The sequence below is a fragment of the Coptis chinensis genome, chromosome 7, assembly GCF_015680905.1.
Source record: "Coptis chinensis isolate HL-2020 chromosome 7, ASM1568090v1, whole genome shotgun sequence".
NCBI classification, from domain to species: Eukaryota; Viridiplantae; Streptophyta; class Magnoliopsida; order Ranunculales; family Ranunculaceae; genus Coptis; species Coptis chinensis.
In genome coordinates, this window is record NC_141462.1 from 89229561 (window position 1) to 89255589 (window position 26029).

Below are 26029 nucleotides of genomic sequence, written 5' to 3' on the forward strand. Positions count from 1 at the left end.
TAAGGGCGAAAGAAACAGATGGTTATTTTCTGTTTTTTCACCCATTGAAAAGACTATTTTTACCCCCTTTGGAAGTTTGTTGGGTTTTGTCAACTTATTACGACGTTGAACTTGCATTGTCATTCGAAGACAACGAGATTAGAAATTTAGAACTATGATGGAGCTTAAGGTTTTGTTTGTGGTCCTGATATCTGTGATAGTTTTGCTTGTTTCGAGTTTTTTATTGGTTGTAATTAAAGCCCGAAAGAATATAAAAAGAGCAGTTGGTTTTTTCCATCCGTATACAAATGATGGTGGAGGTGGGGAGAGAGTGGTTTGGTGTGCTGGTCAAAGCAATTCAAGAAGAGAATCCCAATCTTGATATTGTTATCTATACTGGAGATCATGATGCTACGCCTGAAACCTTGATGGTTCGAGCAATTGATCGGTTTGGAGTCAAGATCCTTCAGCCGCCTCAGGTAATTATATTTTTTGTAATATTTAAAAAATAGATAAATCTATAGTGCGCGAGATGTATGGTGCGCCATTACATCTCGGCCACTCATACCAAGGGGTGCGTGTGTATTTAATGGCAAAAGTACTGATCCAAAGGCCCGTATTACCTGCGCACCATTCGACCTGCGCACTGAAGACATGCTCTTAAAAAATATATATATTACAGATTTAGTGACTTGTTAATTGGTTAGTTTTGCTTCACTTAGGGAGTGTTTGTTTTTCCTACTTATAAATGCTAGACCACTTATAAACACTTGTAAGTGGTGGACCACTTGTTTTTACCCATTTATTTTTTGCTATTTATAAGTAGCCCAAGGTCAAAAAATATTTATAAGTAGGGCGGAAAGTTTTAAGCGAGAAAATTCTACTTACGTTAACTTATAAGTTGGGATTAGATATAAAATTACATAACTACCCATAGACACATATAAAATTACATAACTAACAAAATAACAAATGAGAAATCTTGCTGCAGTTAAACTCATAAATATTACATAACTACCCCCTTAGTTAAACTCATATTACTAAAGTAGCAGCAGTTCATTAGATTCATATATTATCTGGTTTCAACTCCATAACAAATCTTGCCTATTAAGCCATTGTAGCATCTCAGTTTGGGTTTTGGATACTTTCTTAGCTGATTAGCTCTGCTTCGTTGGGTGCAACAAGCTGAAAAAAAATATTTATTTGCATTTGGTATGGTTATATTTGTATTCAAACCTACGAGTGTATATTATCATCTATGTTCATTTATTGGTTGATCAGGTAGAAGACAGGTTCTATTGTTAAGGATGTATTGTATTTTAACTGTATGGATGGGATCAACTTCCATATGCTTAACTTTACCTATTGCCTTTTAGTAATTCCACAATTTACAAATCAGACGATTTTTTTTTTTTTTTTTTTAAGTTTCTAAAAGTATGTTTTTGGTTAAAAGTTAAATTTCATTTTTAATAGAATTTTTAGGACTCAAAGAAAGCTTACTCTTAGCATAAATATTGAGGATGATCTCATTCTGGCATGTAAGTATATTTCTGGCATAAACATTGTATTTTGATCTCTCCTTTTGACTTGTCTTCATTTCCTAAGGTATTCTTCTGTTTGGTCATGTGGTTCACTTGTATAGAAGGAAGTGGGTTGAGGAACGCACCTACCCTCGTTTCACTATGGTTGGTCAAAGTTTTGGGTGGGTCGGTTTATCTTGCATGGGAGGCTTTATGCAAATATACACCGTCATTTTATTTTGATACTAGTGGATATGCATTTACTTATCCACTTGCCCGGATATTTGGATACAAAGTTATTTGCTACACACATTACCCAACAATTAGTACCAACATGGTTTCTCGTGTTTGGCGCCGGAGCTTGTTGTATAACAATGATGCTTTAGTTGCAAACAGTTACGCTTCTGAACCATTGTAGTTATGTTTCTCATCTGGACGTCATTTTGGCCACCATTGTTTAAGTTACCTTTATTGAAATAATGATAAGAGACATAATTCATTTGACTTGTGTTTGCCAAATGGCCTATTAATTCCTTTAGGCAAAATATAAACTGAAGGCAAGAAAGTTGGAAAAGTTGTTTTTTTTGTGCCATTGAGGTCTGCGGCCCATGCCACGGGATTTTGGACCTCATCCTAGATCTTGCGAACCAAACTGATCATTTGGACAAAACTCAACCACCAGGGTCTCAGTTTTATTTTGGTTCTTCTTTTCCCCTTTTCTTTTCTATTTCTTTCTTTTCTCAAGGTATCAGTAGTATAAGAGTTATCATTTTTGTAAGTAAATTATTCACTTTCTTTATACAGTATGTTCTGTTACCTGATGCAGCACTATACAATTCCTTCACTTGTCGCAGTACTTGGCTATCCAGGTGCAAGGTCATCTACTACACTATCTTTAGCTGCATGTATGGGTTCGTGGGATCCTACACACACCTTGCAATGGTCAACTCCTCTTGGACACAATCGCACATAGAGAAACTCTGGGGAATTCCTAAACGAACTATGAAAGTTTACCCTCCCTGCGATACTTCAGGCCTTCAGGTTAGTTTAATGGTTCTCTACATGAGGAAATCTTGATTGGTAATTATTTATAGTTTTCTCCTCTCTTAAAAATTATAACAACTATATTAAAAACATTTATTCTGTGCAAAGGGTAATTTCTCATCTTCTTGACAAACAAGATCTCTGGAACAATGGAATAGCCTTTGTAAGATTGTTTGTTCTTGTAAGCATGGGAACCATGTGACTAATTTGCACTAAGAAAGATGATGTGCTATGGACATCTTGTTGGAATCTCTTGTGTATTTCTAAATACTAGTGTGTGTGTGCAAAGTGGAGGAGATGAACAAATGGTATTCTCGCCACTTTAGTGCATAGTAGATAGTCCCACATTGGTTATCCACCACATCGGGTAGGGTTCGGGCCTGGGCTTGGGCTTACTGTTGTAGGTAGTGGTTTGACCAATAGCCTAAACTTGTTTTGCCTTTTTCTTGAAGCAGCAAGTTTCAAAGTGTTCTATTAGGAGTTGGTCTCTTTTCTCCTAACCTCTATAAATAGGACTGTGAGTCCATAGAAAATAGACTTGATCGAACTTCAACTCGGAGAAACGTAAAACTCAAACCAAATTTTTCTTCTTCTTTCTTCCCGGCCGCCCGAGAGAGTTATATTGTTGTTCTAGAGGGTAGTCCGTTCTAGTGCAAAGTCGCTGCATTAACCATTGAATCCTCGTGAGGAAGACGCCACCGCTGCCTTTACGCACCATTGGAAGGGGCTTAAATCTTTCCTTAAGGACGACCTTAATCCGCGCCTTGGTTATTCCCGATTCTTTGCCTTTGTTTCTTCATTGCTACTCGTCCTTCCGTTCTACTTTAGTTGCTCTTTGTGTTCATACAACTATTCTAACAATCTTAAGGAAAGAGTTTTGTAGTAGAACAAAGGAGAATGCTTTAATCTGAATCAAAAGATAAGTCTTTTACTTTGAATTATTTTTGTGTTATTGTGTTATGACTTTAGAAATTTTCTAATAATTTCGTTTTTGTTAGGAAAACCAATTAAAGATTCAATATTTATTGATCTTTTGTGGTTTATCAAACCCTATATGGTTGTAGACCTTTGTCCTACGTTTGTGGGAGTCAAATATGAGATTTCTATCAAGAAAAACGTCAAAGTTCGTCTTTTTTGATCACTGCGTCACTCGCTTCACGGAAAACTGCTATAACTTTCAGCTCAGAACTCGGTTTTGCAATCCGCTTTTTGGGTTGAAAAGCTGATTCAAAGAGCTTTCCAGTGGTATAAGGCTTGATACCCAATTCTTCATGAGCTGGTTCAGAATTACAGTTCTTTTGAACTGTTTTTTCTAGGAGGAAAATATGGTAATCCGATTTTTCAATCGGTTAGGTATCGATTCTTTCACTCTTTGCAATTCTTTTGGTTTGATTATATGGTGATATTCTTGCCTTGAGTTGCATACTAGTTTTTCTTAGGAGGAAATCCCTAAGCTTAAACTTCTTTAATAACCTAGTCAACAAATTATCGTGTTTATCAATCGAGGAATTAATTGGTTTGACTAGAAGTAGTTTGATATTAATTTTCTTTGTACATATGTAGATGTATGTAGATGGTCTAAGAGAGACCTTAAGATAGTTAATATCAACCACACTCAAATCTTGGATAGTAATTATAATGTATTCAATGCATAATTGTTTATCTTTATTGAGTGAACGTGTTGTTAGGCGATGGTTATAATTGTAATTGTTGTGAAAATACATGTTAGATGAAGTAACTTGTAGCTTATATCCAATATAGCATATGTTAAAGTTGTGTAGCATGCTAGTTTTGGATATTAATCATCGTGGATTTACTTTAAAACTTGATAATAGTTTATTGGTAAATTTTTCTAGTTGAAGACATTAATGGATTGAGCCATTAGATGTTGTGGTAGTACTTGAGGTCTTGTTGATAGGGTATTCTATCTTACTTGAGCTCATATAAAAAGAGGAGAGGTGGAGTCCTCGGTTGTTTTGCATATTCAGTGGCTAGATTTGCTTAAATATTGTATACTTTTTGTTGTGAGGGTACAGTTAAAATTTACTTTTCCGAACCTATGATATGATATTTACCATGTTTGGCATGAATGCAATATTTAACAACATGACATGAAGTTTAACCATGTCATATATTATTAAGTAATGAGCATCGTTGTCTCTGAGAGGAAACAATATGGGAAACAATCAATATCCTCTTAAACCCTAATTTAGTCAAGGAGATGTAAAGGTAATGGTTTGTCTTCTTAGACAATATCCTCCAGATGACTATTTTAGACAAGGAGATGTAACGCTTGTAGATTGTCTTATTAGGCATTATCCTCCTATGACTATGGATAAATAGCCAAGGTGATGTACAAGTCGTGGATTGTCTCCCTATGACAATGGAATGTTGAATGATGAAAAGAAGGATGATAATGATATTATATCGGGTAAAACCTTTTTCATCTAATTCTTCTATTCTTTAAAATTCATTTGAATCACTTGTGGATTTCCTTTCATATAGATAGCATGAACATAATATGACTATGTTTAATATGATCTAGAATCATAGACTTGAGTAAAGTATATTCTTGTCATAAGAGTGCATTTTATTGTTGTTGTTTCTTTTAGTGTTTGTAGCGGTATAATGTTTTTGCATGTAAGTTTGATTAGGTTGAGTAACCATTGAACTGTGGGGGTAGTGACCCATATGCATGACATTTGTTTTACCATAGTTCATCTCACAAGATAATTGGAAAGACAATCAACTACAAAGTATGGAAAGGTCTTGGGCCTATCCAAAAATGTTTCAAAATGTGGGGGTGTCTTGCCAAGGCTATTGTGAATGAATCTAAAAGAAATATATATATATTTTTTTTTTTGAGACCTAGAATTATCAAGTAGATGTTCATTGGTGAAACTCATAATAGTGATGTTTGTTTTCAAATGTCATGAGTGATAACAATTTTGTATATACCACACTATTATTGAATGTCTTATATGCTAATTTTATTTGAGGTTGTGTTTTCTCGAGAAATTGGCATAGAGTGGTTGAATGTTCATAATGAACTACATAAGATAATCCCATTATTTCTCGCACAAGAAATTTGGAAGACTATCAATGAGTATTTCCACCATTAACGGTGATGATGTTTATATGTTTTTTAAGGAAGATTCATTAACCTATAAGGAAGTTGTCCGCCTATGAGAAGTGTCTTTTTGAAGGATACAACTCCTCTAAACCGGACTCTTGATTTATTGGGGATCTATAGGTTGAATTGGATCTTCAAGAGAAAACTAAAACGTGATAGTTGTATTGCAAAATACAATGTTAATAATAATAGCCAAGGGGTTTCAATCGAGACAAAATTTATACTATTTTGAAACCTTGCTCATATAACTAGAATTTCTTCTACGTAATTCTAAAGACTCTAATTGAGTAGTTATGCGGAACTACAATACCAAGTAGTACCGGTGATGAAATGAAGGTATACAATTTAGTTAAATCTTTGTATGAGTTGATTCAAGCGCTTATAAATGGCATGAGCAATTCAACAACATATTAGTGTCATATGGATGTCAAAGTACCGTTGTTGATAAAAAAAAAAAAAAATGTGTACTTTCTTTAGAGCAAAGCAAGACATATGTGTTAATCTCTCTTTGTTTAGATGATTTAATATCATGAGTGCTAGCATTGAGAATGTGTATGAGACAGAGAAATTCCTATTTGAAACACGTCATAAACCGACATTGAAAATGATAGTTTATTATGTTGTTAAACTCATTTCTGTAACTGCTATATTCAGTTGTCAAGATGTTGACGTTTGAATATGGTTGAAGGCCACAACGTACCTTAAACCAGACCGGCCGGATGGTATAGGGGAATTTCGCACTACAGAATTGAATGGCTGGTGAATATAGGAATTAAAACTCATGTTGGTCTCATTATATTGTTATAGCACTTAGTAGAAATATTTTTCATTGAAAAGTATGGGTATTATGATAGTAAGCATGTGTTAACACATTTTGTGGCAAATATCCATCTTATGAAAAATAATCTTCTTGTGTTTTCTCATACTAAATATGTTAATATCATTGGTAGCCAATTGTACTTGATGGATAATGTATGTGAGACATGACATTGCCTACATTAATGGCATACCGAAATGATAACCCATTGTGTCCTTATAAGGAACTTTGATGTATATTGTCGGATTATCCAAGTCTTATAGCAGAGACATTGATTATGGACCGATATTTAGTAGATTTCCATCATTGTTAGAAGGGTAATATGTTATAAACCGGATCCAATAATGTTTATGTGTTTACCTTTGGTGGAAATTGAGTGTCTTGGATATCATCCAAGCTAATCGCCTTTAGAAAAGGCATGTGATGATCTTGAGTGGGTTAGCAACCTCTTGGCAAATCTTCCCATAGCTCTAAAACAATTTCCCAATGTGTATATGCTTTGCAACCGTCTCATTCAGAATAGCTAAGACATGTTATCTTATGTCTGATGGGAAAAAAGAATACATGTAAGTTGAGATATAACTTAATCAAGCAACCGCTAGAGATTATGTTAGGTTGGACTTAGTTTGGCCACATGTCTAAGCGCACCACTTCTTTGGAGGCAAGTGGTTATACGTCGAGAGGGATGGGACTTTTGCCTTAGATAGAGGGCGACAATCGGACCCCCCCACCTATGTGATTGGAGATCCCATGAATTAGGTTCAAAGGGAAAAACAAGTCACCTCGCCGCCCGTATGCTATTGTCTTTCTTTGAGGCGTCCCACCCTTTATGACTAGATAGCATTATTGTATACTTTGTATAACTTGAATAGCAATGAGAAAAGGTGAAGTTATTTTACTCTTTAATGGAATCCATAGTCCATTATTTTTTATGAGATAGTGTATTCTAATTGCTATGTACACTTGATGGATATCCACCTACATGAATGTAGAACTGGCCTGGTTCTTATGAGTATTCAGGCAAGTACTCTAGAGCATTCACATAACACGGTAGAGGCCAAAAAGCGAACAACCGCCGAAAGGGCATATAATGAAAGAGCAATGTGGGTGCATGTCCTCTATTTTACTACAAGGGAATGTTGGTTCAAAGATTTTTTAATCCACCACTTTCACGTATTATAAGACATGTTACCCTATGACCGTTCAAGCCCGTAAAAAAGCACCGAGATCTTATGCATTGTTTTTCGATTCTCTCGGCATTTCGTTAACCCATTTCTTTTGTAATATCCTATTCCAAAATAGTGGGGGATTGTTGGAATCTCTTGTGTATTTCTAAATACTAATGTGTGTGTGTGCAAAGTGGAGGAGATGAACAAATGGTATTCTCGCCACTTTAGTGCATAGTAGATAGTCCCACATTGGTTATCCACCACATCGGGTAGGGTTCGGCCCGGGCTTGGGCTTCTTGTTGTGGGTAGTGGTTTTGACCAATAGCTTTAAACTTGTTTTGCCTTTTTTCTTGAAAGCAGCAAGTTTCGGTGTTCTATTAGGAGTTGGTCTCTCTTTCTCCTAACCTCTATAAATAGGATTGTGAGTCCATAGAAAAATAGACTTGATCGAAACTCAACTCGAGAAAACTTAAAACTCAAACCTTTTCTTCTTCTCTTCTTCTTCGGCCGAGGAGAGTTATATTGCCGTTCTAGAGGGTAGTCCGTTTCTAGTGCAAAGTCAGTCTTGTTAACCATTGAATCCTCGTGGAGGAAGACGCCATCGTTGCCTTTCGCACCATTGGAAGGGGCTTAAATCTTTCCTTAAGGACGCCTTTTAATCCAGCGCTTGGTTATTCCCGCCATCTTCCGTCCTTGTTTCTTCATTGCTCTCGTTCCTTCCGTTTCTACTTTAGTTCTTTGTGTTCATACAACTATTCTAACACATCTCAAAATCTAAAAGGTTAGGAAGATATAGAGAAGCTGAAAACAAGTGTAATGCGTAATTGGACAAGAGGAGCAAAATGGAATGAATCAATAAGCTCAACCAATGGGTAAATCCCGCAAAGTGCTAAAAACCGGTTAACAAATGTCGTGTCGGAACCGATAAGTAAGCTTTTTTCGGGCGAAAGTGTACTTAGAAGGATGGTAACCGTGCCTTGGGGCATATTAAAACTTTTTTTTAGTGTGCGCATTACACTTGTGCTTGTGTGCATTATGTTATATCTGTCGTGCTTTGGTTCTGACCTCACGTACTTTTTAAACAGAGCTCCCATTGGAAGGGTCAAACGAAACCCAACTTTCATATCCGTCAGGGCACAATTTCGTCCAAAGAAGGTAATAGTTTTTATTCTCACAATGTGTACGAAACACATCAGTTCCATTGAAAGCTCATTGTAAGTTCACTTAGTTAGGTGAGCTTGCTTTACTATTTCTCGCCCACATTCTTCAACTTGAGGCCTTCTCCGTTGTTCTCGAGGAACTGGAAGCAAACTCTCCCGGCCAAAGCTCCAGTTTGTGGGCGATTCTGCAGAACAAGGAGGGGCGAGGATAGGGTCGCGAAAACCGAAAGACAGAGCTATTGAGCTAAAGGTGGAGAAGGATGTTGAATTTTATAAGAATTTGATGTACGGTGGGTCTCCAATCATCTTTCCTTCTTTTCCTCGTAAACCGTCCTTTTAAGTTTTAATGCATGTGAAATTGTGAATGTTCCTATTATACTTGAGTTCATGACAGACATGAAAGTTTTCGTGCTGGATAGTGAATATCATGCCTACAGGGAACATTATTATGAGCTCTCTGGCTTTGATGTTGAACTGCAAATTCTGTTGGGGTTTATACCAATACCAATCGGTTCCCCCACTACACAGATAACTTGTATGAACACACTTCAACTCCAGATAAATCTCAAATATCACAAACTACCTATACTAATATGCCCAACTCGCTAAACAACTATCAACAACAAATAATAATGTAAAGCAGTAAAAGCAAACCACAACACAAAGATTTACCGTGGTTCGGCCAATGATGCCTACTTCCACAAGAGCCAGTTCTTAATAAAATGGGAAGGAAGATTACAATCTCTCCTTTCAGTCTCTCACCTTACTAGATCACTCTTATCTCTTTACAGGGTTGTATCTCTGTAAAGGTTCTCTCTCTTTGTTTTAGTCTGGATTCCAATCCTTCTGACTTGTTTGGTTAGGTTTTCCAAAACCTTGATTTTGGTTTTTATCTCCAAAAACCAAATTTCGTGGGTACTGTAGCAAGCCCACGAAAATAGACTGAAGCTGAAGCGCTCTCTCATTGGCCTTCAATATCTGTAATCGGAGATCGAAGGCTGGTCGCCTCTATGAAGCTGGTCGCCTCTATTCTATCGAACTCGAGCGAAGTCGCGCTATCTGGCCGCTGGCGCTTCGACTTATCGCGATGCCGATTTAGCCCATTTCTCCGACTCAGGTTCTCTCCTCATGTGAGGGATAACTCCAACAATCTCCCCCCCCGAGCGGTGAGAGGCTTCCTCCATGCAATTTCCAAATCAATCAGAGGAGGTGCGTGTCGCCATTCCGTGAATAGCCGCAACAAACATCAAACTTACCTTTCAAGAAGACTTTGGTCATCATATCCAACCCGTTCTTGTCGGTATGGATCTTCTCGATACACAAATGCTTGTCCTCGAAAGTACTTCTCTAATCCATGATAACGCATATGTATGTGCTTGGATCTAGAATGAAAACTTCGGATTCTTGCTCGAGTGAATGGCGCCTCGACATCACATAGAACTACAAACCGCTTTACGCTTTAGCCCTAGTTAAATCGAAGAACCTCTTCATCCATAGCAACTCTTTTGCAACACTCGATTGGCTGCAATATACTCGGCTTCAGTAGTAGAGGGCAACACACTTTTGCAACTTAGATTGCCAAGAAACCGCTCCCCGCAAAGGTAACCCGGATAACCGGAGGTAGACTTCATCGAGTCAACATCACCGCCATGTGCGCATCGATTAGCGCCTTCAAGTAAGGACTTACTTCCACCAAAACACAAACACGATTTGGAAGTGCCTTTGAGATATCTCAATATCCACTTAACGCTTCCCAATGTTCTTTACCCGGATTTGATGAAATCGCTTACAACCCCAACGGCGAAAAGCAATATCCGGGTCTAGTACACACCATGGCATACATCAAACTGCCCAATCGCGGATGCATAAGGAATCTTTTCCATCCGACTCTGCTCATGCTCACCCTTAGGACACATCTCTTTGGTCATGCGGGCTCGCCACCAAGCGGACAACCGACCGGGTTTCGCTTGATCCATGTTGAATCTCTTCAACACCTTTCAATGTAGCTTTCTTGAAAGCCACAACTTCCCACTCTTTCTATCACGGTGATCCGCGTCCCAAGTATCTGCTTTGCTTGACCCAAATCCTTCATCTCAAAGGACTTACTCAAGTCTTTCTTTAGCTTGGATATCTTGTTGATGTTTGGGCCAACTATCAACATATCATCCACATACAAAGAATAGCACTATGAAATCCCCATCCGGAAATCTCTCAACAAACGCGACAATGATCGGAAGCGGACTTCTTGTATCCTTGCTTCGCCATAAAAAGAGTCAAACTTTATGTACCACCGTCTCCGGTGCTTGCTTTCAACCCATACAAGCTCTTTATCGGCTTGCATACTAGGTGCTCCTTGCCTCGACCTCAAACCCTCCTCGGGCTGGTCCATGTAGACATCTTCTTCAAGGTCTCCATGAAGAAAAGCATCTTAACATCTAGTCTGCTCAACCTCTAGGTTCATACTTGCGGCCATACCCAATACCACCCGGATAGAAGTCATCTTTACTACTGAGGGAGAAAATCTCATCAAAGTCAATCCCTTTCCTTTGACCGAATCCCTTCACAACAAGGGCGAGCTTTGTGCCTTGGGTGAGGATTGTTCTCCTCATGCTTGACTTTGTATATCCACTTATTCTTGAGAACTTTTCTCCCCGTGGGTTTCTCAACTAACTTCATAAGTGTGATTCTTATGCAAAGAATCCATCTCGCCATGCATGGCCTTCAACCACTTTTCTTTGTCCGTACGCTTCAGTGTGCTATTGATAGTACATAGGTTCTCCACCATCCGATAGTAGCGCGCACGTATGTGGTGGATACCGGTTGAAGCTAGTCTCCTCCTCGGACCTCCTTGCCCCATCTGGCCGGTGCCTCGGGAGGATGCACTTCGCTTGCTCGGTGGTGGTTCATGCATCTCATCGCATCTTCTATACCAATAGGTTCTATCCCATCATGAGCAATAGGATTCTCATCATGAGCTTCAAACTCATGGTTCTCTGCATTCTCAATGCCTTACGCGACGTTCCACAGTAGGAACTTCTGGTTCTTAATCAACAAGATCATTGGTGAAAGCCTATAGCTTCTCACCCTCCTCAAAGTCTGCTATGGTTTGGTCTTCTAAGAACACAACATCTCGACTTCGGATTACTTTCTTGTTAATCGGATCATAGAGTTTGTAACCAAACTTTTCATCTCCATAACCCGGAAAAATGCCTTTGCTTGGCTTTGTCATCAAGCTTGGATCCTCTCATCCTTCGGAATATGCACAAATGCCCCGCACCCAAATACCCTCAAGTATCCATAATCAACATCTCTCACGACCATACTCTCTGCGGATAATCACTATTCGGAGGCTTTTGCCGGCGACGAGGTTGATCACATGCACGGTACCGCGCGTTGCTTCTACCCGGTAGCTTCTAGGTAGCTTAGAGTGAGATAACATGCATCTCATCCTCTCTACAATGGTACGGTTCATTCTCTCTCTTTATTCCATTCTGTTTGCGGTGTCTTGGGAACGGTGCGCTCATGACAAATCCCATGACTCTCGCAATACTCTTCAAATGGCCCAATGTACTCACCCCCATTATCCGGCGAATACACTTCAACAACTTCCCGGTCTCTCTTTCCACCATGTTTGTGGAATTTCTCAAACACGCCAAGTAAATCTTCATCCTGGTCTTCGTGACTATAGGCCCATATCTTTCTTGGCGATCATCAATGAATGTCAAGAAGTAAAAGCTCCCTCGGTGGGACTTCACTCTCATAGGACCACATAAGTCGTATTGCACTAGCTCGAGGGCGGTGTCGCTTTCGTGAGACGGGAATCTTTGGAAAGACACCGTGTTGCTTTCTACCAAACAAATGAGTACATGTATTTAAATGTGTACCTTTAATGTCCGGCATGGCCTTTTGCTTAGCAAGAACTTCCATCCCTTTTATGCCCATGTGACCGCGGATCTCTCTTGTGCCACGGTTCGGATGAAACTTAACTTTTCGCGCGATTCGCTTCGCTTTACACAAACTAGCCTCGTGTTTTGTAAAGAGAGCAAGTTTTCTTTCCTCTCGGCCGCTTCTGAATGGAACCTCCTTTCGGTTTCCATACCCGTTACCAAACGAGTTTACAAAGCCATCGTCATCTAATTTCCCGGCGAAATTTAGAAACCCCGTATGTCGGGGACATGTCTTACATCCTTGAGTGTCAAGGTGTAGCCCGACATTGGTTTATATATGAACATCTCCAATGCCTATAATCTTGAGGGCGCCATCGTTACCCCATCCTCACTTCACCATATTCACCACACCGTGTAGTGAAGAATCCCCTCGCGGTGTGGCGTGATAGGATGCTCCGTATCTATCACCCACTCAGATCGACATGAGGTACTAAGGCGGCCTGACACCACCACACCGACACAATTCCCACTGGAGTGGGTCGCCGACTAGTCGCGGTAGTATCTCTGCGTGTTTCCGTTCCTCCACCATGTAATGTCTTCATGTACCGCGGTTATTCTTCTCATCCCTCTTCGTTTCGCACTCATATCCGGAAGTGGCCTTTTTGGTGGCACAATAGTAACATTGCTCTCTGCGCCTTAGGAGTTCTAGCTTCACCCCTAGATTTATTACGTCATCACCTCTAGAGCGAGATGGTTTTCTGTTTTGACCTCTCCCCATTTCTCGTGAAAGGATCTCTCGAGGTGAGAAGAACGCTTCTTGCACTCCTTCTAGTCTCCTCATTCAACAAAGGCGTGGTAGCCATCTCCATGGTAACAATTCCATCCTTGGTCGCTCCATGTAGAAACCGCTAATGTCTCCCAACTTTCGGGGGAGAGAGCCTAATAGAAACAAAGCCTCAACTTCGTCTCCCAAATTGATCTTCATCAAATGCATCGATTGATGATATTACGTACTTCATTAAGATGCTCGGACATTGAAGAACCTTCTTGGTACTTCGTGTTCCGCAAACTTCTTAACGACTAGCACTTTGTTTCCACCCGACTTCCTCTCCGTAAAGGTCTTCGAGTTTATTCCATAGGCGAAGGCGTCAGTCTCTTAGGCCACATGGTGAAAGACACCGCGTCAATCCACCGGTCGAATGTATCCAATCTTTTACGTCACAAGCTTTTTCCACTCGGCCTTCATCGGTCTTTTTCGGTTTTACTCCCTCATTCTCAATGGGAAGTGCCAAGTCCTTGCGATATAGCAAGTCTTCCATCTTGGCTTTCCGGATGGTGTAGTTCTTCCTATTCGGACTCATCATACAGTGTTCACGGAATGGTCCATCTCTACAAGTTATTTAACCTCAAATCTTCTCTCGGGAATTTAGTCAAACACCTTTCCGACCAAGATTCGGATAACACCCTAGGCTATTCTAACCAAGGCTCGATACCACTTGTTGGGGTTTATACCAATACTAATCGGTTCCCCACTTACCGCGGATAACTTGTATGAACACACTTCAACTCGGATAAATCTCAAATATCACAAACTACCTATACTAACATGCCCAACTCGCTAAACAACTATCAACAACAAATAATAATGTAAAGCGGTAAAGCAAACCACAACACAAAGATTTACCGTGGTTTCGCCAATGATGCCTACTTCCACAAGAGCCAGTTCTTAATAAAATGGGAAGGAAGATTACAATCTCTCCTTCGGTCTCTCACCTTACTAGATCACTCTTATCTCTTTCTGAGGGTTGTATCTGTAAAGGTTCTCTCTTTTGTTTTAGTCCGGATTCCAATCCTTCCGACTTGTTTGGTTAGGTTTTCCAAAACCTTGATTTTGGTTTTATCTCCAAAAACAAATTTCAAGGGAATCTTGTAGCAAGCCCACGAAAAATAGACTTCCTCCCTCGATGGCCTTCAATATCTTGGAATGCCAGATTGAGATTAAGGTCCCTCTATGGCTGGTCGCCTCTATTCTATCGGAACTCGGCCTTGAGTCGCCTATCTCCGCCCGAGACTTAATCGCCGTCGAATTTCGCCCGTTTCTCTCCAGCTCCAGTTTCTCTCCTCATGTGAGGGATAACTCCAACACATTCTTGATTGTCTGAAAGTTAACCTACTGATACCAGCACATTACAGATGCTAACCAATCCAATTAGAGTATGAGACCCACTAAAGAAATTGCCATTTTTGTTGTGAATACATGGATAAATTTCTATAGAGGTTTGAAACTTTTTGGTCTTCCTAATCTTCTTAATCTCTTACCATAATGTGGCTGAAACTCTTCATAGACATGGGACAAGGGTCCCCAATTTAATTGCATGCTATTTAAAATAATCCTAATGCCATCAGAACACATAAAAGTCCTACAACAGCATGTAGTGTTTTGTACGTGAAAATGAATTACACATGCCAAGAGGCGAAAGCCGAACTAAATAGCCGAACTAAATAGGGTTAGCAATGAAACAATGGTAGGTGTCGTAGAATGTTGGGTAATCTTTTTTCATATGTATTCCTTTATCTGTCATGAGATTATAATATTACTAGCACTATTTCCAAGAAATCAGCTGCCGGTTGCAAAGCATATCGGTTTTGTTGGATTGCTTTATCCCACTCATATAAACGGTGCCGGTGAGACTTGGTCGAATGTTAAGGGGGGATATATTTGTCGCAGACAGCCGAAGGATCTTAGTGGCATCACTCACTCCCTTCAAAATAGAGACCCGAATTAGTTCAAATACACTTCTATCTTTTAGTATAATTCTTAACATCAATATCTATGTTTAAAAATGTGATTTGGTTTGGTATGGCTAAGTTTTAATTGTAAGTTCTAATCAGATATATTGATTTTTGGTGAATTATTAACATGAGCAGGGACTTGGTAAGACTTTTAGGAGGCGCAATTGCAGGAATCCATTCCATGACAGACGAGCACTTTGGTATCAGTGTTGTGGAGTACATGGCTGCAGGCGCGATTCCAATAGGTCGGAGCATGACCATTATATGCATAATCTACATTTTACCTCAAGTACATTTAACTTTCAGTTTTTCTGACTTACAATCCGGCTCGTTCTTTCAGCTCACAATTCGGCCGGCCCCAAAATGGACATTGTTTTGGAAGAAGACGGGCATCAGACGGGATTCCTTGCTTCTGATCCAGACGAATATGCAAATGCCATCCTACAGATTCTAAGAATGCCACATATTGAGAGACTTGAGATGCCAGCAGATTTTTCAGAGCAAAGATTTTATCAAGATTTCAAGATTGCAATCTGCCCAATCTGCCCAATCTTATCTTTTCCTTCCAAGTGAAGAGCTGTAAAATTTTTGCATGAGAATAGAAGTCCTACGTGTCAAATGAAGTTGGTTGATAATGTAGGCTCTAAACATACGAGTTTACAGTTATTTCATCGTAAGCACTTAATTGGTTGTCTTGAAGTACGCTTACAAATAATAGAAACATACAAAAAGCCCAAAACCGGTCCAGCGGACCACAGACCAAAGCCCTACAAGAAAGCCAAGCACGGTCTATAAAAGTAGCTAGTTTGTGGCTAACCCTTAAACCCTGAATTTTATCTCAAGTAACAATAGAAGAAAGAGACGCCGGCTACTTCTTACTAAAACCCTAATATTATTTAGCCAAAATGTCGGACGACGAAGCGAATGAGGAGAAGGAACTTGATCTGACGTCACCTGAAGTCGTCACCAAATACAAAACTGCAGCTGATATTGTCAACAGTATTATTCTCTTTTCTCACTTTGTTTTATAAGCAATATTCACTGTTTATTTCAAGGCTGTAGTTGTAATATTATTATTATTATTATAATGCAGAGGCATTGCAGTTGGTACTTTCGGAATGTAAACCGAAAGCGAAGATTGTTTATCTTTGTGAAAAAGGGGATGTCTATATTAGAGAGTAAGTGTCTCTTTTTTTTTATTGTGGTTTATGTTTTTTTATTCGGGTTTTGATGATTTTGAGTGTGTTTTTTTGTGATGTAGGCAAACAGGGAATGTTTACAAGAATGTTAAGAAGAAGATTGAAAGGGGTGTTGCGTTTCCGACTTGCATTTCGGTGAATAATACTGTTTGTCACTTTTCGCCACTGGCTAGTGATGAATCTGTATTGGAAGAAGGCAACATTGTTAAAATGTGAGTTTGTTTGTTAGATTTTACTTGTATTGGGGTTGTTTTGTGGGTTTTTGTTGAATTGACGAGTTTTAAAATGGTTTTCAGTGATATGGGGTGTCATATCGATGGGTTTATTGCAGTAGTTGGACATACCCATGTTCTTCAGGGTGGGCCAGTGACTGGAAGAGCAGCCGATGCTATTGCGGCAGCTCAAACTGCTTCTGAAGTTGCATTGAGGCTTGTTAAACCAGGTAGAAAGGTAAGATTTCATTTCATGTGAATTTTATATTACTCTGTTTCTATGAATACCTCTAAAGTTGTGTTTGACTAATCGAGTGGTTGCTAGAATACTTGTTTTTTTTAAGGTTATTTAAACTTCCAAGCACTTAAACTATGTGGTTGACCTTTCATGTAAAACCTAGTGGAAAGGTAGGTGTTTGTCGTTTGGTGTGATCATGTGAATGTATTTTTACTGAACTAGTGATTGGTAATTGCTATGTGTCTATGACAATATTGGTATAATGGGTAAATTTCATAGTTAACGCTAAAAAGATTATGTGATTAAAGCTTTTTCAGATTTTATATTTCCTTTTATGTTGTGTTCCCTTTCCCCTTAACCAGCATTGCTTGGTCATATCATGTTTTATGTTTTGTTACTCTAGATGGAATTGGAGTTGATTTTCTCTTGTTCTTTTTCCTTTAGAAAATCAATTTGGGTATCGAAGCACCAGGTATATACCCAAGTGTTCCCAGGATTAGTGATACCCCTAAATGATGAATAGTTGTCACAAGCTATGGACTAACATTCAAGTGAAGCTTTTGTCATAGTTACTCTGATAGGGAATTTATTTTGTTTGATGTGATCGTTATTTGGTGGTATTTTATGTATGACAATATAATGTATCTAAGACAATATGAGGTCTATTAGTTGAGGTAGTTTATATCCGTACTTTTCTTGTATTCACTTGCCTCGTTCAGTATATTCGGATAGACTAGGTTTTAAGAACAAATACTGCAAGTGTTAATGATGGGAGTATTGCACAATTCTTGTCATACTTGTCGCAAGGTTTTGGAAATCCATTTGGGATTGGTGCACCAGTTAGTTTGTATTTAGGAAGTCCATATCACAAGGGCTTGTGATGTTCCTAAATGATGAATAATTGTCATAAGCTATGGACTAACATCCAAGTGAAGCTTTTGTCATAGTTACTCTGATAGGTAATTTTTTTTTTCGTTGATATTATTGTATTTGTTAAATTAGTGATCTGTGATTCTAACATGTATATAACGATATAACAATGTGACAGTAAGATATATCATATATGTAGACAAGATGGCTTTGTAGTTTGTTTTGAAGGTAGAATTGGAATTTCTTTTCTCTTTTTGATATTTTTCCTTTTATGAAATCCATTTGGTTATTGGTGCACCAATTATATGTTTCCAGGTCTAGTAATGTTCCTAAAGGACGAATAGTTGTCATAAGCTATGGACTAACGTCCAAGTGAAGCTTTTGTCATAGTTACTCTGATAGGGCATTTTATTCTCGTCGGATGTGAATGTACTTTGGTAAACTAGTGATATGTAACTTTTTGATGTGTATGACAGCATAATATATCTTTGACAACATGACTACATGAGGTATATTTGGCGATGGAGTATACCAGTCCCTATTTGTTATTCAATTTCCTTAACTGGTACTGTTGGGAGCGACTAGCAATTTCCTTAAATGGTACTGTTGGGAGTGACTAGGATTTCTGTGTCAATATCAATGCAGCAATCTCACTCTCTCCTCTGGAGAGCCTCGTTTCTAAAGTATCCATTTTATCTGATTCAAACCATTGAAACTAGTCCTTCCTCTGCCTCTTGTTTTTTTTTTCTTTCAATTTTAATTTACTTAATATTCTTTTTTGCATTTTATTGTTGTTTGAGGTCTAATTCAAAGTGGGTTTTCTTCAGTTTGATTTCATGGGTTTTAAACCTTGTTTTTGTTCCCAAAAATATTGTTAGTTGTGGGGATTGATGATGCAGTGATGATATTGTTAATACCCAGCTCATTATGAGACCCTAGTGGTCTAAGATAAGACTTTCCTTAACAAATTATCTGAGCACGTCGTTACTTCTTTAAGTTTTCATTTTTCTTTGTTTGTATTGGTACTTCTATATAACTTAGTTTGAAACTGATCAATAATGAATTCTCTGTTCACTTTTATCTTTTCTCCCTCTTTGTAATGGCGTTTGATGTACTCAGAGTACTGCACTACTCTGGTTAAGCTTTATTTGGGCGGATAAAGTTTTTACTCCATGTATATGTTGAGATTGATCATTCGATTTACTATTTTCAAATCTGATAAATTCAGTTCTATTTGAGCCAGAAATTTACTATTTTGTTGAAGGCGCCTTTTGTTGTAATGGACATCATGTGCTTGTTCTATGGTTTTGCATATTCCATGAAGTTCATGAGTAAATTTGGTCCCCCTTATGATGAATAATTAGTAGAGGCTATGGACTGATGTCCACATGAGGCTTCCTTTTGTCATAGTTACTCTGATGGGAGGCTTCTATCTAATGCTCATGTGCTCATGACATCTAGACTGCTAGTCAGGATAACAGCACCTAGATGTTCTCTCTCTATTCAAGTAATAAATTCTGTATTTTTCTTTTATCAGTAACCTAGATTATTAATCCTCGTACTACAAGTGTGGGAGACCAGTTTTTTGACAGTATAAGATCTTTGGCAAAAAATATGCACGAGTGTTTATGGTAGATATTGTAAACGAGGTAAATTTGTAGAGTGAGATATAGGCTGTTGTATAAATTGTTGTACAAAAAGTGTTATATATGGATCCCTCCCCTATATATATATGCTCCTCCGTAGGCAGTATGACCTCATTAGTTCTCGGTGTGATTGGTCCCCCTTGTTACGTATACACGTTAGACATCATACAAAATTTGATGTAGTTGCCACATGCCACTAGGTAATAATAACTTGTATGCTTTAAAGAAGAACCTCCTTGGTTAACTGAAAAAGAATTAGGAGGTATAATAACTACATCAGCAACTTTGCTGAGGTGATCAGGTACCAATTGGTTCTCCTCTTTTTCCCTGTTGCTCACATTAGAGGCTATACTTGAGTGGGCTGGAGTAATGTTTTTTCTTGCTCACTTAACCTAGTATGGCCAACATTTTCTGACTAGACCAATTACTTCAGTTCTTCAAGTCTGTGTATGAAAATAAAGTTAATATAGTTTCCAGATGCCATTAACCCCCTTGGCACTGAAAAATAACTACTAGGTATAACTATGTTAGCATCTTTACGAAGGTGATCAGTTACCAATTATTGAAACAAAAAAGGCAATACATCCAAAAGATCAACTGCGTATCAATCCCTCATTTTCTTGTTTCTTGTAACGCTGATCAAGGCTCCATCTAATCAGTCCTTTCTGTAAGTTCTTCAGAGGAAAAAGAGCTTTATGATATATAAGATCTAACAGAGTTTTATTGTTGAAATGGAAATGATGTGCTTCTGTTGTGGTTTTGCATATTTTATTATGTTCACAAGTAAATTTGCTCCCCCTTGGGATGAATGGTCATTGGAGGCTATGGACGGATTGTCCAAATGAGGCTTCATTTTGTCATAGTTTCACTGATGGGTGGCTTCTATTTATTGCTTATTATGATCATGACATATATACTGCAAATCGGGATGACAGCACCTATATATTCTTTATTGTGATACCTGCATTTTTGAAAAGTTTTTCTATCGTTGTTTTCCCAAGTCTTATGCTTGGATCTCTTTGGATGCTGGCAGAACAAAGAAGTAACAGAAGCAATTCAGAAGGTGGCTGCTGCCTATGACTGCAAAATTGTTGAAGGCGTTCTTAGTCATCAACTAAAGCAGTTTGTTATTGATGGGAATAAGGTCATATTGAGTGTTCCCAGTCCAGATACCAAAGTTGATGATGCAGAGTTTGAGGAGAACGAAGTCTATGCTATTGATATAGTAACTAGCACAGGAGATGGCAAGGCAAGTATGTTCGGTGTGTTCCTTCTATCAAATACTCATTATTCTGCGGCAATGCTAATTGTGTAATCTGCAATTGTTCAAAAATTGCAGCCTAAGCTACTTGATGAGAAACAAACTACTATTTACAAAAGAGCTGTGGATAAGAATTATCACTTGAAGATGAAAGCATCCAGATTCATCTTTAGCGAAATAACTCAAAAATTCCCCATCATGCCATTTTCAGCAAGGTCTGCTAGTTTTCATCCAATTGTCGTTCAGTTTCTATGTGTCAACCTGTTGAATTTTTCATGCTAACTTTAGTGAGCTATTTTTCTTATTAGGGCTTTAGAAGAGAAACAAGCTCGGCTGGGGTTGGTTGAATGTGTAAACCATGATTTACTACAGCCATATCCTGTTCTTCATGAAAAGCCTGGTGAGAATCAAATAGAATAGATGTCTTATTACAACCTGATAGTAGGGACAATGCACTTTTTTGAGAAGCTTTTATCTACCCATCTGTGATTCATGCTATAATATGGTTTGGTTATTGTGCAGGTGATTTTGTTGCCCATATCAAATTCACAGTTTTGCTTATGCCAAATGGGTCAGATCGAATCACGTCACATGCTCTGCAGGATTTGCAGCCCACAAAGGCAGTAGATGACCCTGAGATAAAGGCTTGGTTAGCTCTAGGCACAAAAACGAAGAAGAAAGGTGGTGGAAAGAAGAAGAAAGGTGCGTAATGACAAAACTCGTACAAAATTATTCTAAATTATGAGAATCAAGTAGAAGGGATGAAGCATGTCAGAGTTGAATTGATTGGTGTATATACTATAGCTAGTTTTTAGCTGGATTACAAAACAAGTGGGACATTTTCAGTACTTAAAATGTCATTTACATTGATTTTATAGATGCTAATGTATATCATGACATCCCACTTTATTGTTCCAACATCATGCCAAGTATTTTTGTGTTTATCAGGGAAGAACAGCGACAAAGCTGACGAGGGTGGAGAAGTTGGGTCCATGGATACAACTACAAATGACATGTCTGAACTCTGAAGAATAGGGTCTGCAATTTTGTTCAGCTGTATTTTCATTGCTGAAATGAGCGTAGCTGAGTATCTGGTGTCTGGCTGAATTGTGTTTTGTATGAAGCGGGCAGTACATTACATGGTTACCTGTTTTTATGTCGCTGCTCCCAATTCTGAAAAAATAGGACTCAATGAAGTGAAGCTTGATGTATCAACACCCACTTTATACTTATATGAATAACAGATAAAACAGTTACATAGTTGCTCTCGAGTTAAATGAGGCAGACAGTACGCTGTTCCACTGAGCTCACTCTGATAGCTTATTTTCAAGAGAAAAACTATATCATGCAACATATTTGTGTTCATCATTTTCTCATGCTCTCCATCCGGTAGATTGTTATAGGGGGTGATAAGTTAGATGGTTTTTGGATATAATTTTAATTACGTTTACTTTAAATTACTGTAGGGTATTGGATGATTCTCCTTTTTTTCTTGTCACATTTGGAAAGATTCCTATGCTTAAAACTGATGTCTGTAATGAACTATGAACTTTTGTACTAGGGTTAACTACTATTTACTGTATGAGCCAATTAGGATTTTCCCCCAACTAGATGGGAAATTAGGGTCATTTCCAATACACATAAAAAAAGAAGTCGAGGTGTGTGATAGTTACAAATTCACCCCACTTTGGAAAGATTCCTACGCTTCGGTGTTTTTCTGGTCCTTTTGTGCTCGTATATGTTAGCCCTTCGGCTGTAGCAACTAGCAAGGGATAAGCAGCTTGAGGGAACGTTCCATAGAGATGCTTAATGAGACAATTTTATAGTTCTTGTGTCGATGTAAGTAATGAACGAACGAAAAATTTAGTATGTAGAGATTTTAGCAGTGTCGCTATCCTCGTAAGTTGCCCCCAAAATTCACTTTAAAAATAGGTCTTAATTTTGATAAATCCCAATTTTTTTTCTCTTAAACCAGGACTCTAAACATGTAAATCCCTTCTTTCTAAAAAAAAAAAAAGGCCTCCACACACAATACGTGGGAAAAAAAAACACTTCCCAGTGCTCAATTCTTCACTTTGGGCTGCCCTGGATTTTAGTATGTTGGTCCAATCCTACCTATATTAATATCTCTTTCTCCCATGATGCTCATAGAGAGCCATATCAGCAAAAAATTTAAAAGAATCCATGTTTTGAAAATATTTATTTTATTTTTTTACTTAAATACGCCTGAAATTAGTCTACTTTGTAATTTTACAGAAGTCTATTCAGTCTTTTCAGTTCTTATGAAAAACAAAAACCAAACATATGCCTTTATTTGAATGTCCACCAGGGGTAAGTAAATAATTAAAAACTAAAAAGTAGAATGATATGAAAAAGTCTTCCTCAAATCTAACGAAAAAAAATCAAAAGCAAAACAAGAAAAAAAAAACCCCTCACCCGCGGGTACACCATTGATCAATTCTTTTCCTCTCTCTCAATCTTCAAAGTGATAAAAGAAAGAATCGAAAACGATAAGGACGTGTGTTTATCAGCAACATACTCAAATTTGAAGCTAGGTAAAACAAATGTAATGATCTTCCCTCATCTTCTTTAAATACACCTTGGTTTGCTACTGCAAGGGTTGCGATTCCATTTCTAAATCAAAAGGGAAGAGTGTTTTGTTATCGATTAAAGTTAGGATTTTACAGGTAGTGTTGGTCAGAAATTTTAGCTTTGCACGGAATTTATTGAAACTCTTTCTCTACACATAGATGAAGACGTTCTAACTCGAACTCAAGTAACTCCCTCTTCTTATGTTCATGCTCAGGTATGTAATATCCATAGGCATAGTAGGTCCACTCGAGAACACGCCTGCATTCAATTATCTGTAGCCAGACCTCTGTTATGAACTTGAGCTGTAATAGAGTCTGGCATTGATTTTTTCCCAGCTTCTCCATATTCACATCTTGCATTTGCTTCAAATCTCCAACCGCCTTTTGCAGTATATCTATCTATCAATTGTTTAGCCATCTTTCTTCTCTTCTCTGTCCCGTCTTTCTTTTCTTTCTCATTATAACGATTACACGGACCATCGTAGCCATGCTTAGTCCATGGAGCAAGACACAACCAGCAAAATGCGTGGCGACAAGGAGGTCTGCAGGTCATATGCATGCATCCGTCATTTTTCTGAATAGGTCTCTTGCATTCAGGACAAGCCTTCGAATTAGCTAATATCCAGTTGATGTTTTCAGACTCATCACTATTCTTCAAGATCCACTTGGTCACTATGAGCGTCCTCCGCACAATTCCAGCAAAAGCTATATGTGCAGTTGCAGGAAACATTGTAGCTCTCACTTCCAACTTCAAAATCTACAGCATTCTCACAGCAGCGTGACATGAGGGATCAGGACATCGCAACACTAAACACCCAGGGCCATCATTAATTGCTGTGCCAACATAACCTTTCCAACATTTTTTACAAAAGGGATGACCACAAGCAGCGGCATGCATTCTACGGCGGATAAATATTTCAAAGCAAATTGTGCAAGTCACTTTCTTAGAATTTGGATAATGAACAATAGGTTCCTCCAACAACCCAACGGTTGTGCGGGCTTTTTCTTCATCAGCAAACCATGCATCTTGCAATTTGTCGACGCGACACTCCAATTATAGTGAAGGAGCAGGATAGTAGCCGAAACTTTTGATATAGAATTCATATTAGATATCGCCGTGATAGCTTCCTCTTGAAGCTGTTGTATGTTATACTCACTCAAAACAGTGTAATTCTGCTGCTGATGATGAGATGCTTCATAATCACTATTACCTCCTTCATCATCTGCTGAAATGGAGATTTGGAAGTTGGACTGACAGTACCCCAAAATTTTGTATACCCCAACTTCCAAATTTTGGGGTATGCTGAAATAGAATTTTTTTGACTGGATACGCATTCCCTAAAATTTGGGGGTTTGATTTCAGTATTCTTACCAACAGTACAATGAAAGTTTTGAATTCCTTTCAAAGATATTCAGCCACATAACTACAAGTTGTTGCCAGTAAAATCAGTTAAGATAGCAGCTATAGCCGCGAAATTTACTTTGCGTAAATTAACAACACTAACACAAGGCACTAAGAAGCTTCAAGGATATCTAAAAATTACTTTCAAATTTATATAGGCATCATATATATTCCATTGAACTGTTGTTGGATTGGAGGTTTGATTCTTGGTGGTTGGTGTAGAGGTTTGAAAGTTATCTCTACCAATGCCGGAGAATTGGCATATTCAGAGCTTTAGATTAACCATATGATAACCTGGAAGGTGATATGATCTCAAATTTTTCTATGTGGATTATTATTAGTTTAATCTTTTTTTTTAAAATATGTTTCCATTAATAAATTGGTTTTCAATCAATTTCTTTATTCTATTTTTTATTCTCCTTAAAAAATAAAGCTAAAGATTTGTGAACTTCTTTTGTTATTATGTATTGGATGTGGGGAAGTTTGCTTATGTTTGAGAAAGTAAGGCTCTTGCTTTGGGTTGTTTTACTTGCATACAGAAATTTGTTGGAATGCGCATTGACAACAAAAGCTCTCCAACCCAAAGAACCATTGAAAATGCTACGACATAGCTGATGTATTCTTATTCTGTTTTTTACATCATTCATTCAATGTGCATATAATGCGTGCAAATGAGGCAACTAGTTGAGAAAAACGAAGGAAGGAGTTATAATTTATTTAGAAGGTTTGATTAGTACCCAAACAAACTAAAGAAAGAAAAATGAGAAAACAATAATGTAATGACAAACAAACTAAATCATTGTTCTATTATTAAAGAATGTTAAACATGATGACTATCATGTCCATAATCATGGGATGCAATCGCTTAATCAAAATATGAACGAAGGGATAAAATGAAAATAGGCTTTTAATAGTGTTTCCAAAAACCTGTAACAGTTTCTTATGTATTCAAATTTATTAGAAGCTAGAAAGTCTAGAAACTTGTGTACGATTCAACATCGCCAATGGGCTTTTATTTTGAAAAAAATGGCTTTGCCATGAAGGGTCATACAATTTTAGGTGCAAATGTTTGAACAGGTTCCTCAAATTGTATTTCAAGCTATTTAAA

The 26029-nt window shown here is 38.1% G+C and overlaps 1 protein-coding gene, 1 non-coding gene and 2 pseudogenes across 3 annotated transcripts; 3 read left to right on the top strand and 1 right to left on the bottom strand.

The window, feature by feature from the left end:
- The first annotated feature begins 9 nt into the window (after positions 1-9).
- On the top strand, positions 10-16218 carry LOC147489788 (GDP-Man:Man(3)GlcNAc(2)-PP-Dol alpha-1,2-mannosyltransferase-like; annotated as a pseudogene). Its single transcript, XR_015200957.1, has 7 exons — positions 10-458; positions 1605-1913; positions 2354-2544; positions 8750-8817; positions 8900-9116; positions 15635-15747; positions 15843-16218. The product of XR_015200957.1 is annotated as a GDP-Man:Man(3)GlcNAc(2)-PP-Dol alpha-1,2-mannosyltransferase-like (transcript).
- Positions 16219-16306: 88 nt separating this feature from the next.
- LOC147489789 (ERBB-3 BINDING PROTEIN 1-like) lies at positions 16307-22188 on the top strand. The gene is made up of 9 exons (XM_086570407.1): positions 16307-16501; positions 16596-16680; positions 16764-16913; positions 16998-17151; positions 20701-20916; positions 21007-21143; positions 21237-21328; positions 21451-21630; positions 21877-22188. The coding sequence occupies exons 1-9, from the start codon at positions 16408-16410 to the stop codon at positions 21954-21956; spliced, it is 1188 nt and encodes a 395-aa protein (XP_086426533.1). The 5' UTR covers positions 16307-16407; the 3' UTR covers positions 21957-22188.
- On the top strand, positions 18910-19005 carry LOC147489790 (small nucleolar RNA snoR69Y). The gene has a single exon (XR_015203449.1). It is a non-coding gene; the product is annotated as a small nucleolar RNA snoR69Y (small nucleolar RNA).
- Positions 22189-23643: 1455 nt separating the features above from the next.
- LOC147489791 (putative E3 ubiquitin-protein ligase ARI8 pseudogene) lies at positions 23644-26025 on the bottom strand (annotated as a pseudogene).
- Positions 26026-26029: the final 4 nt, after the last annotated feature.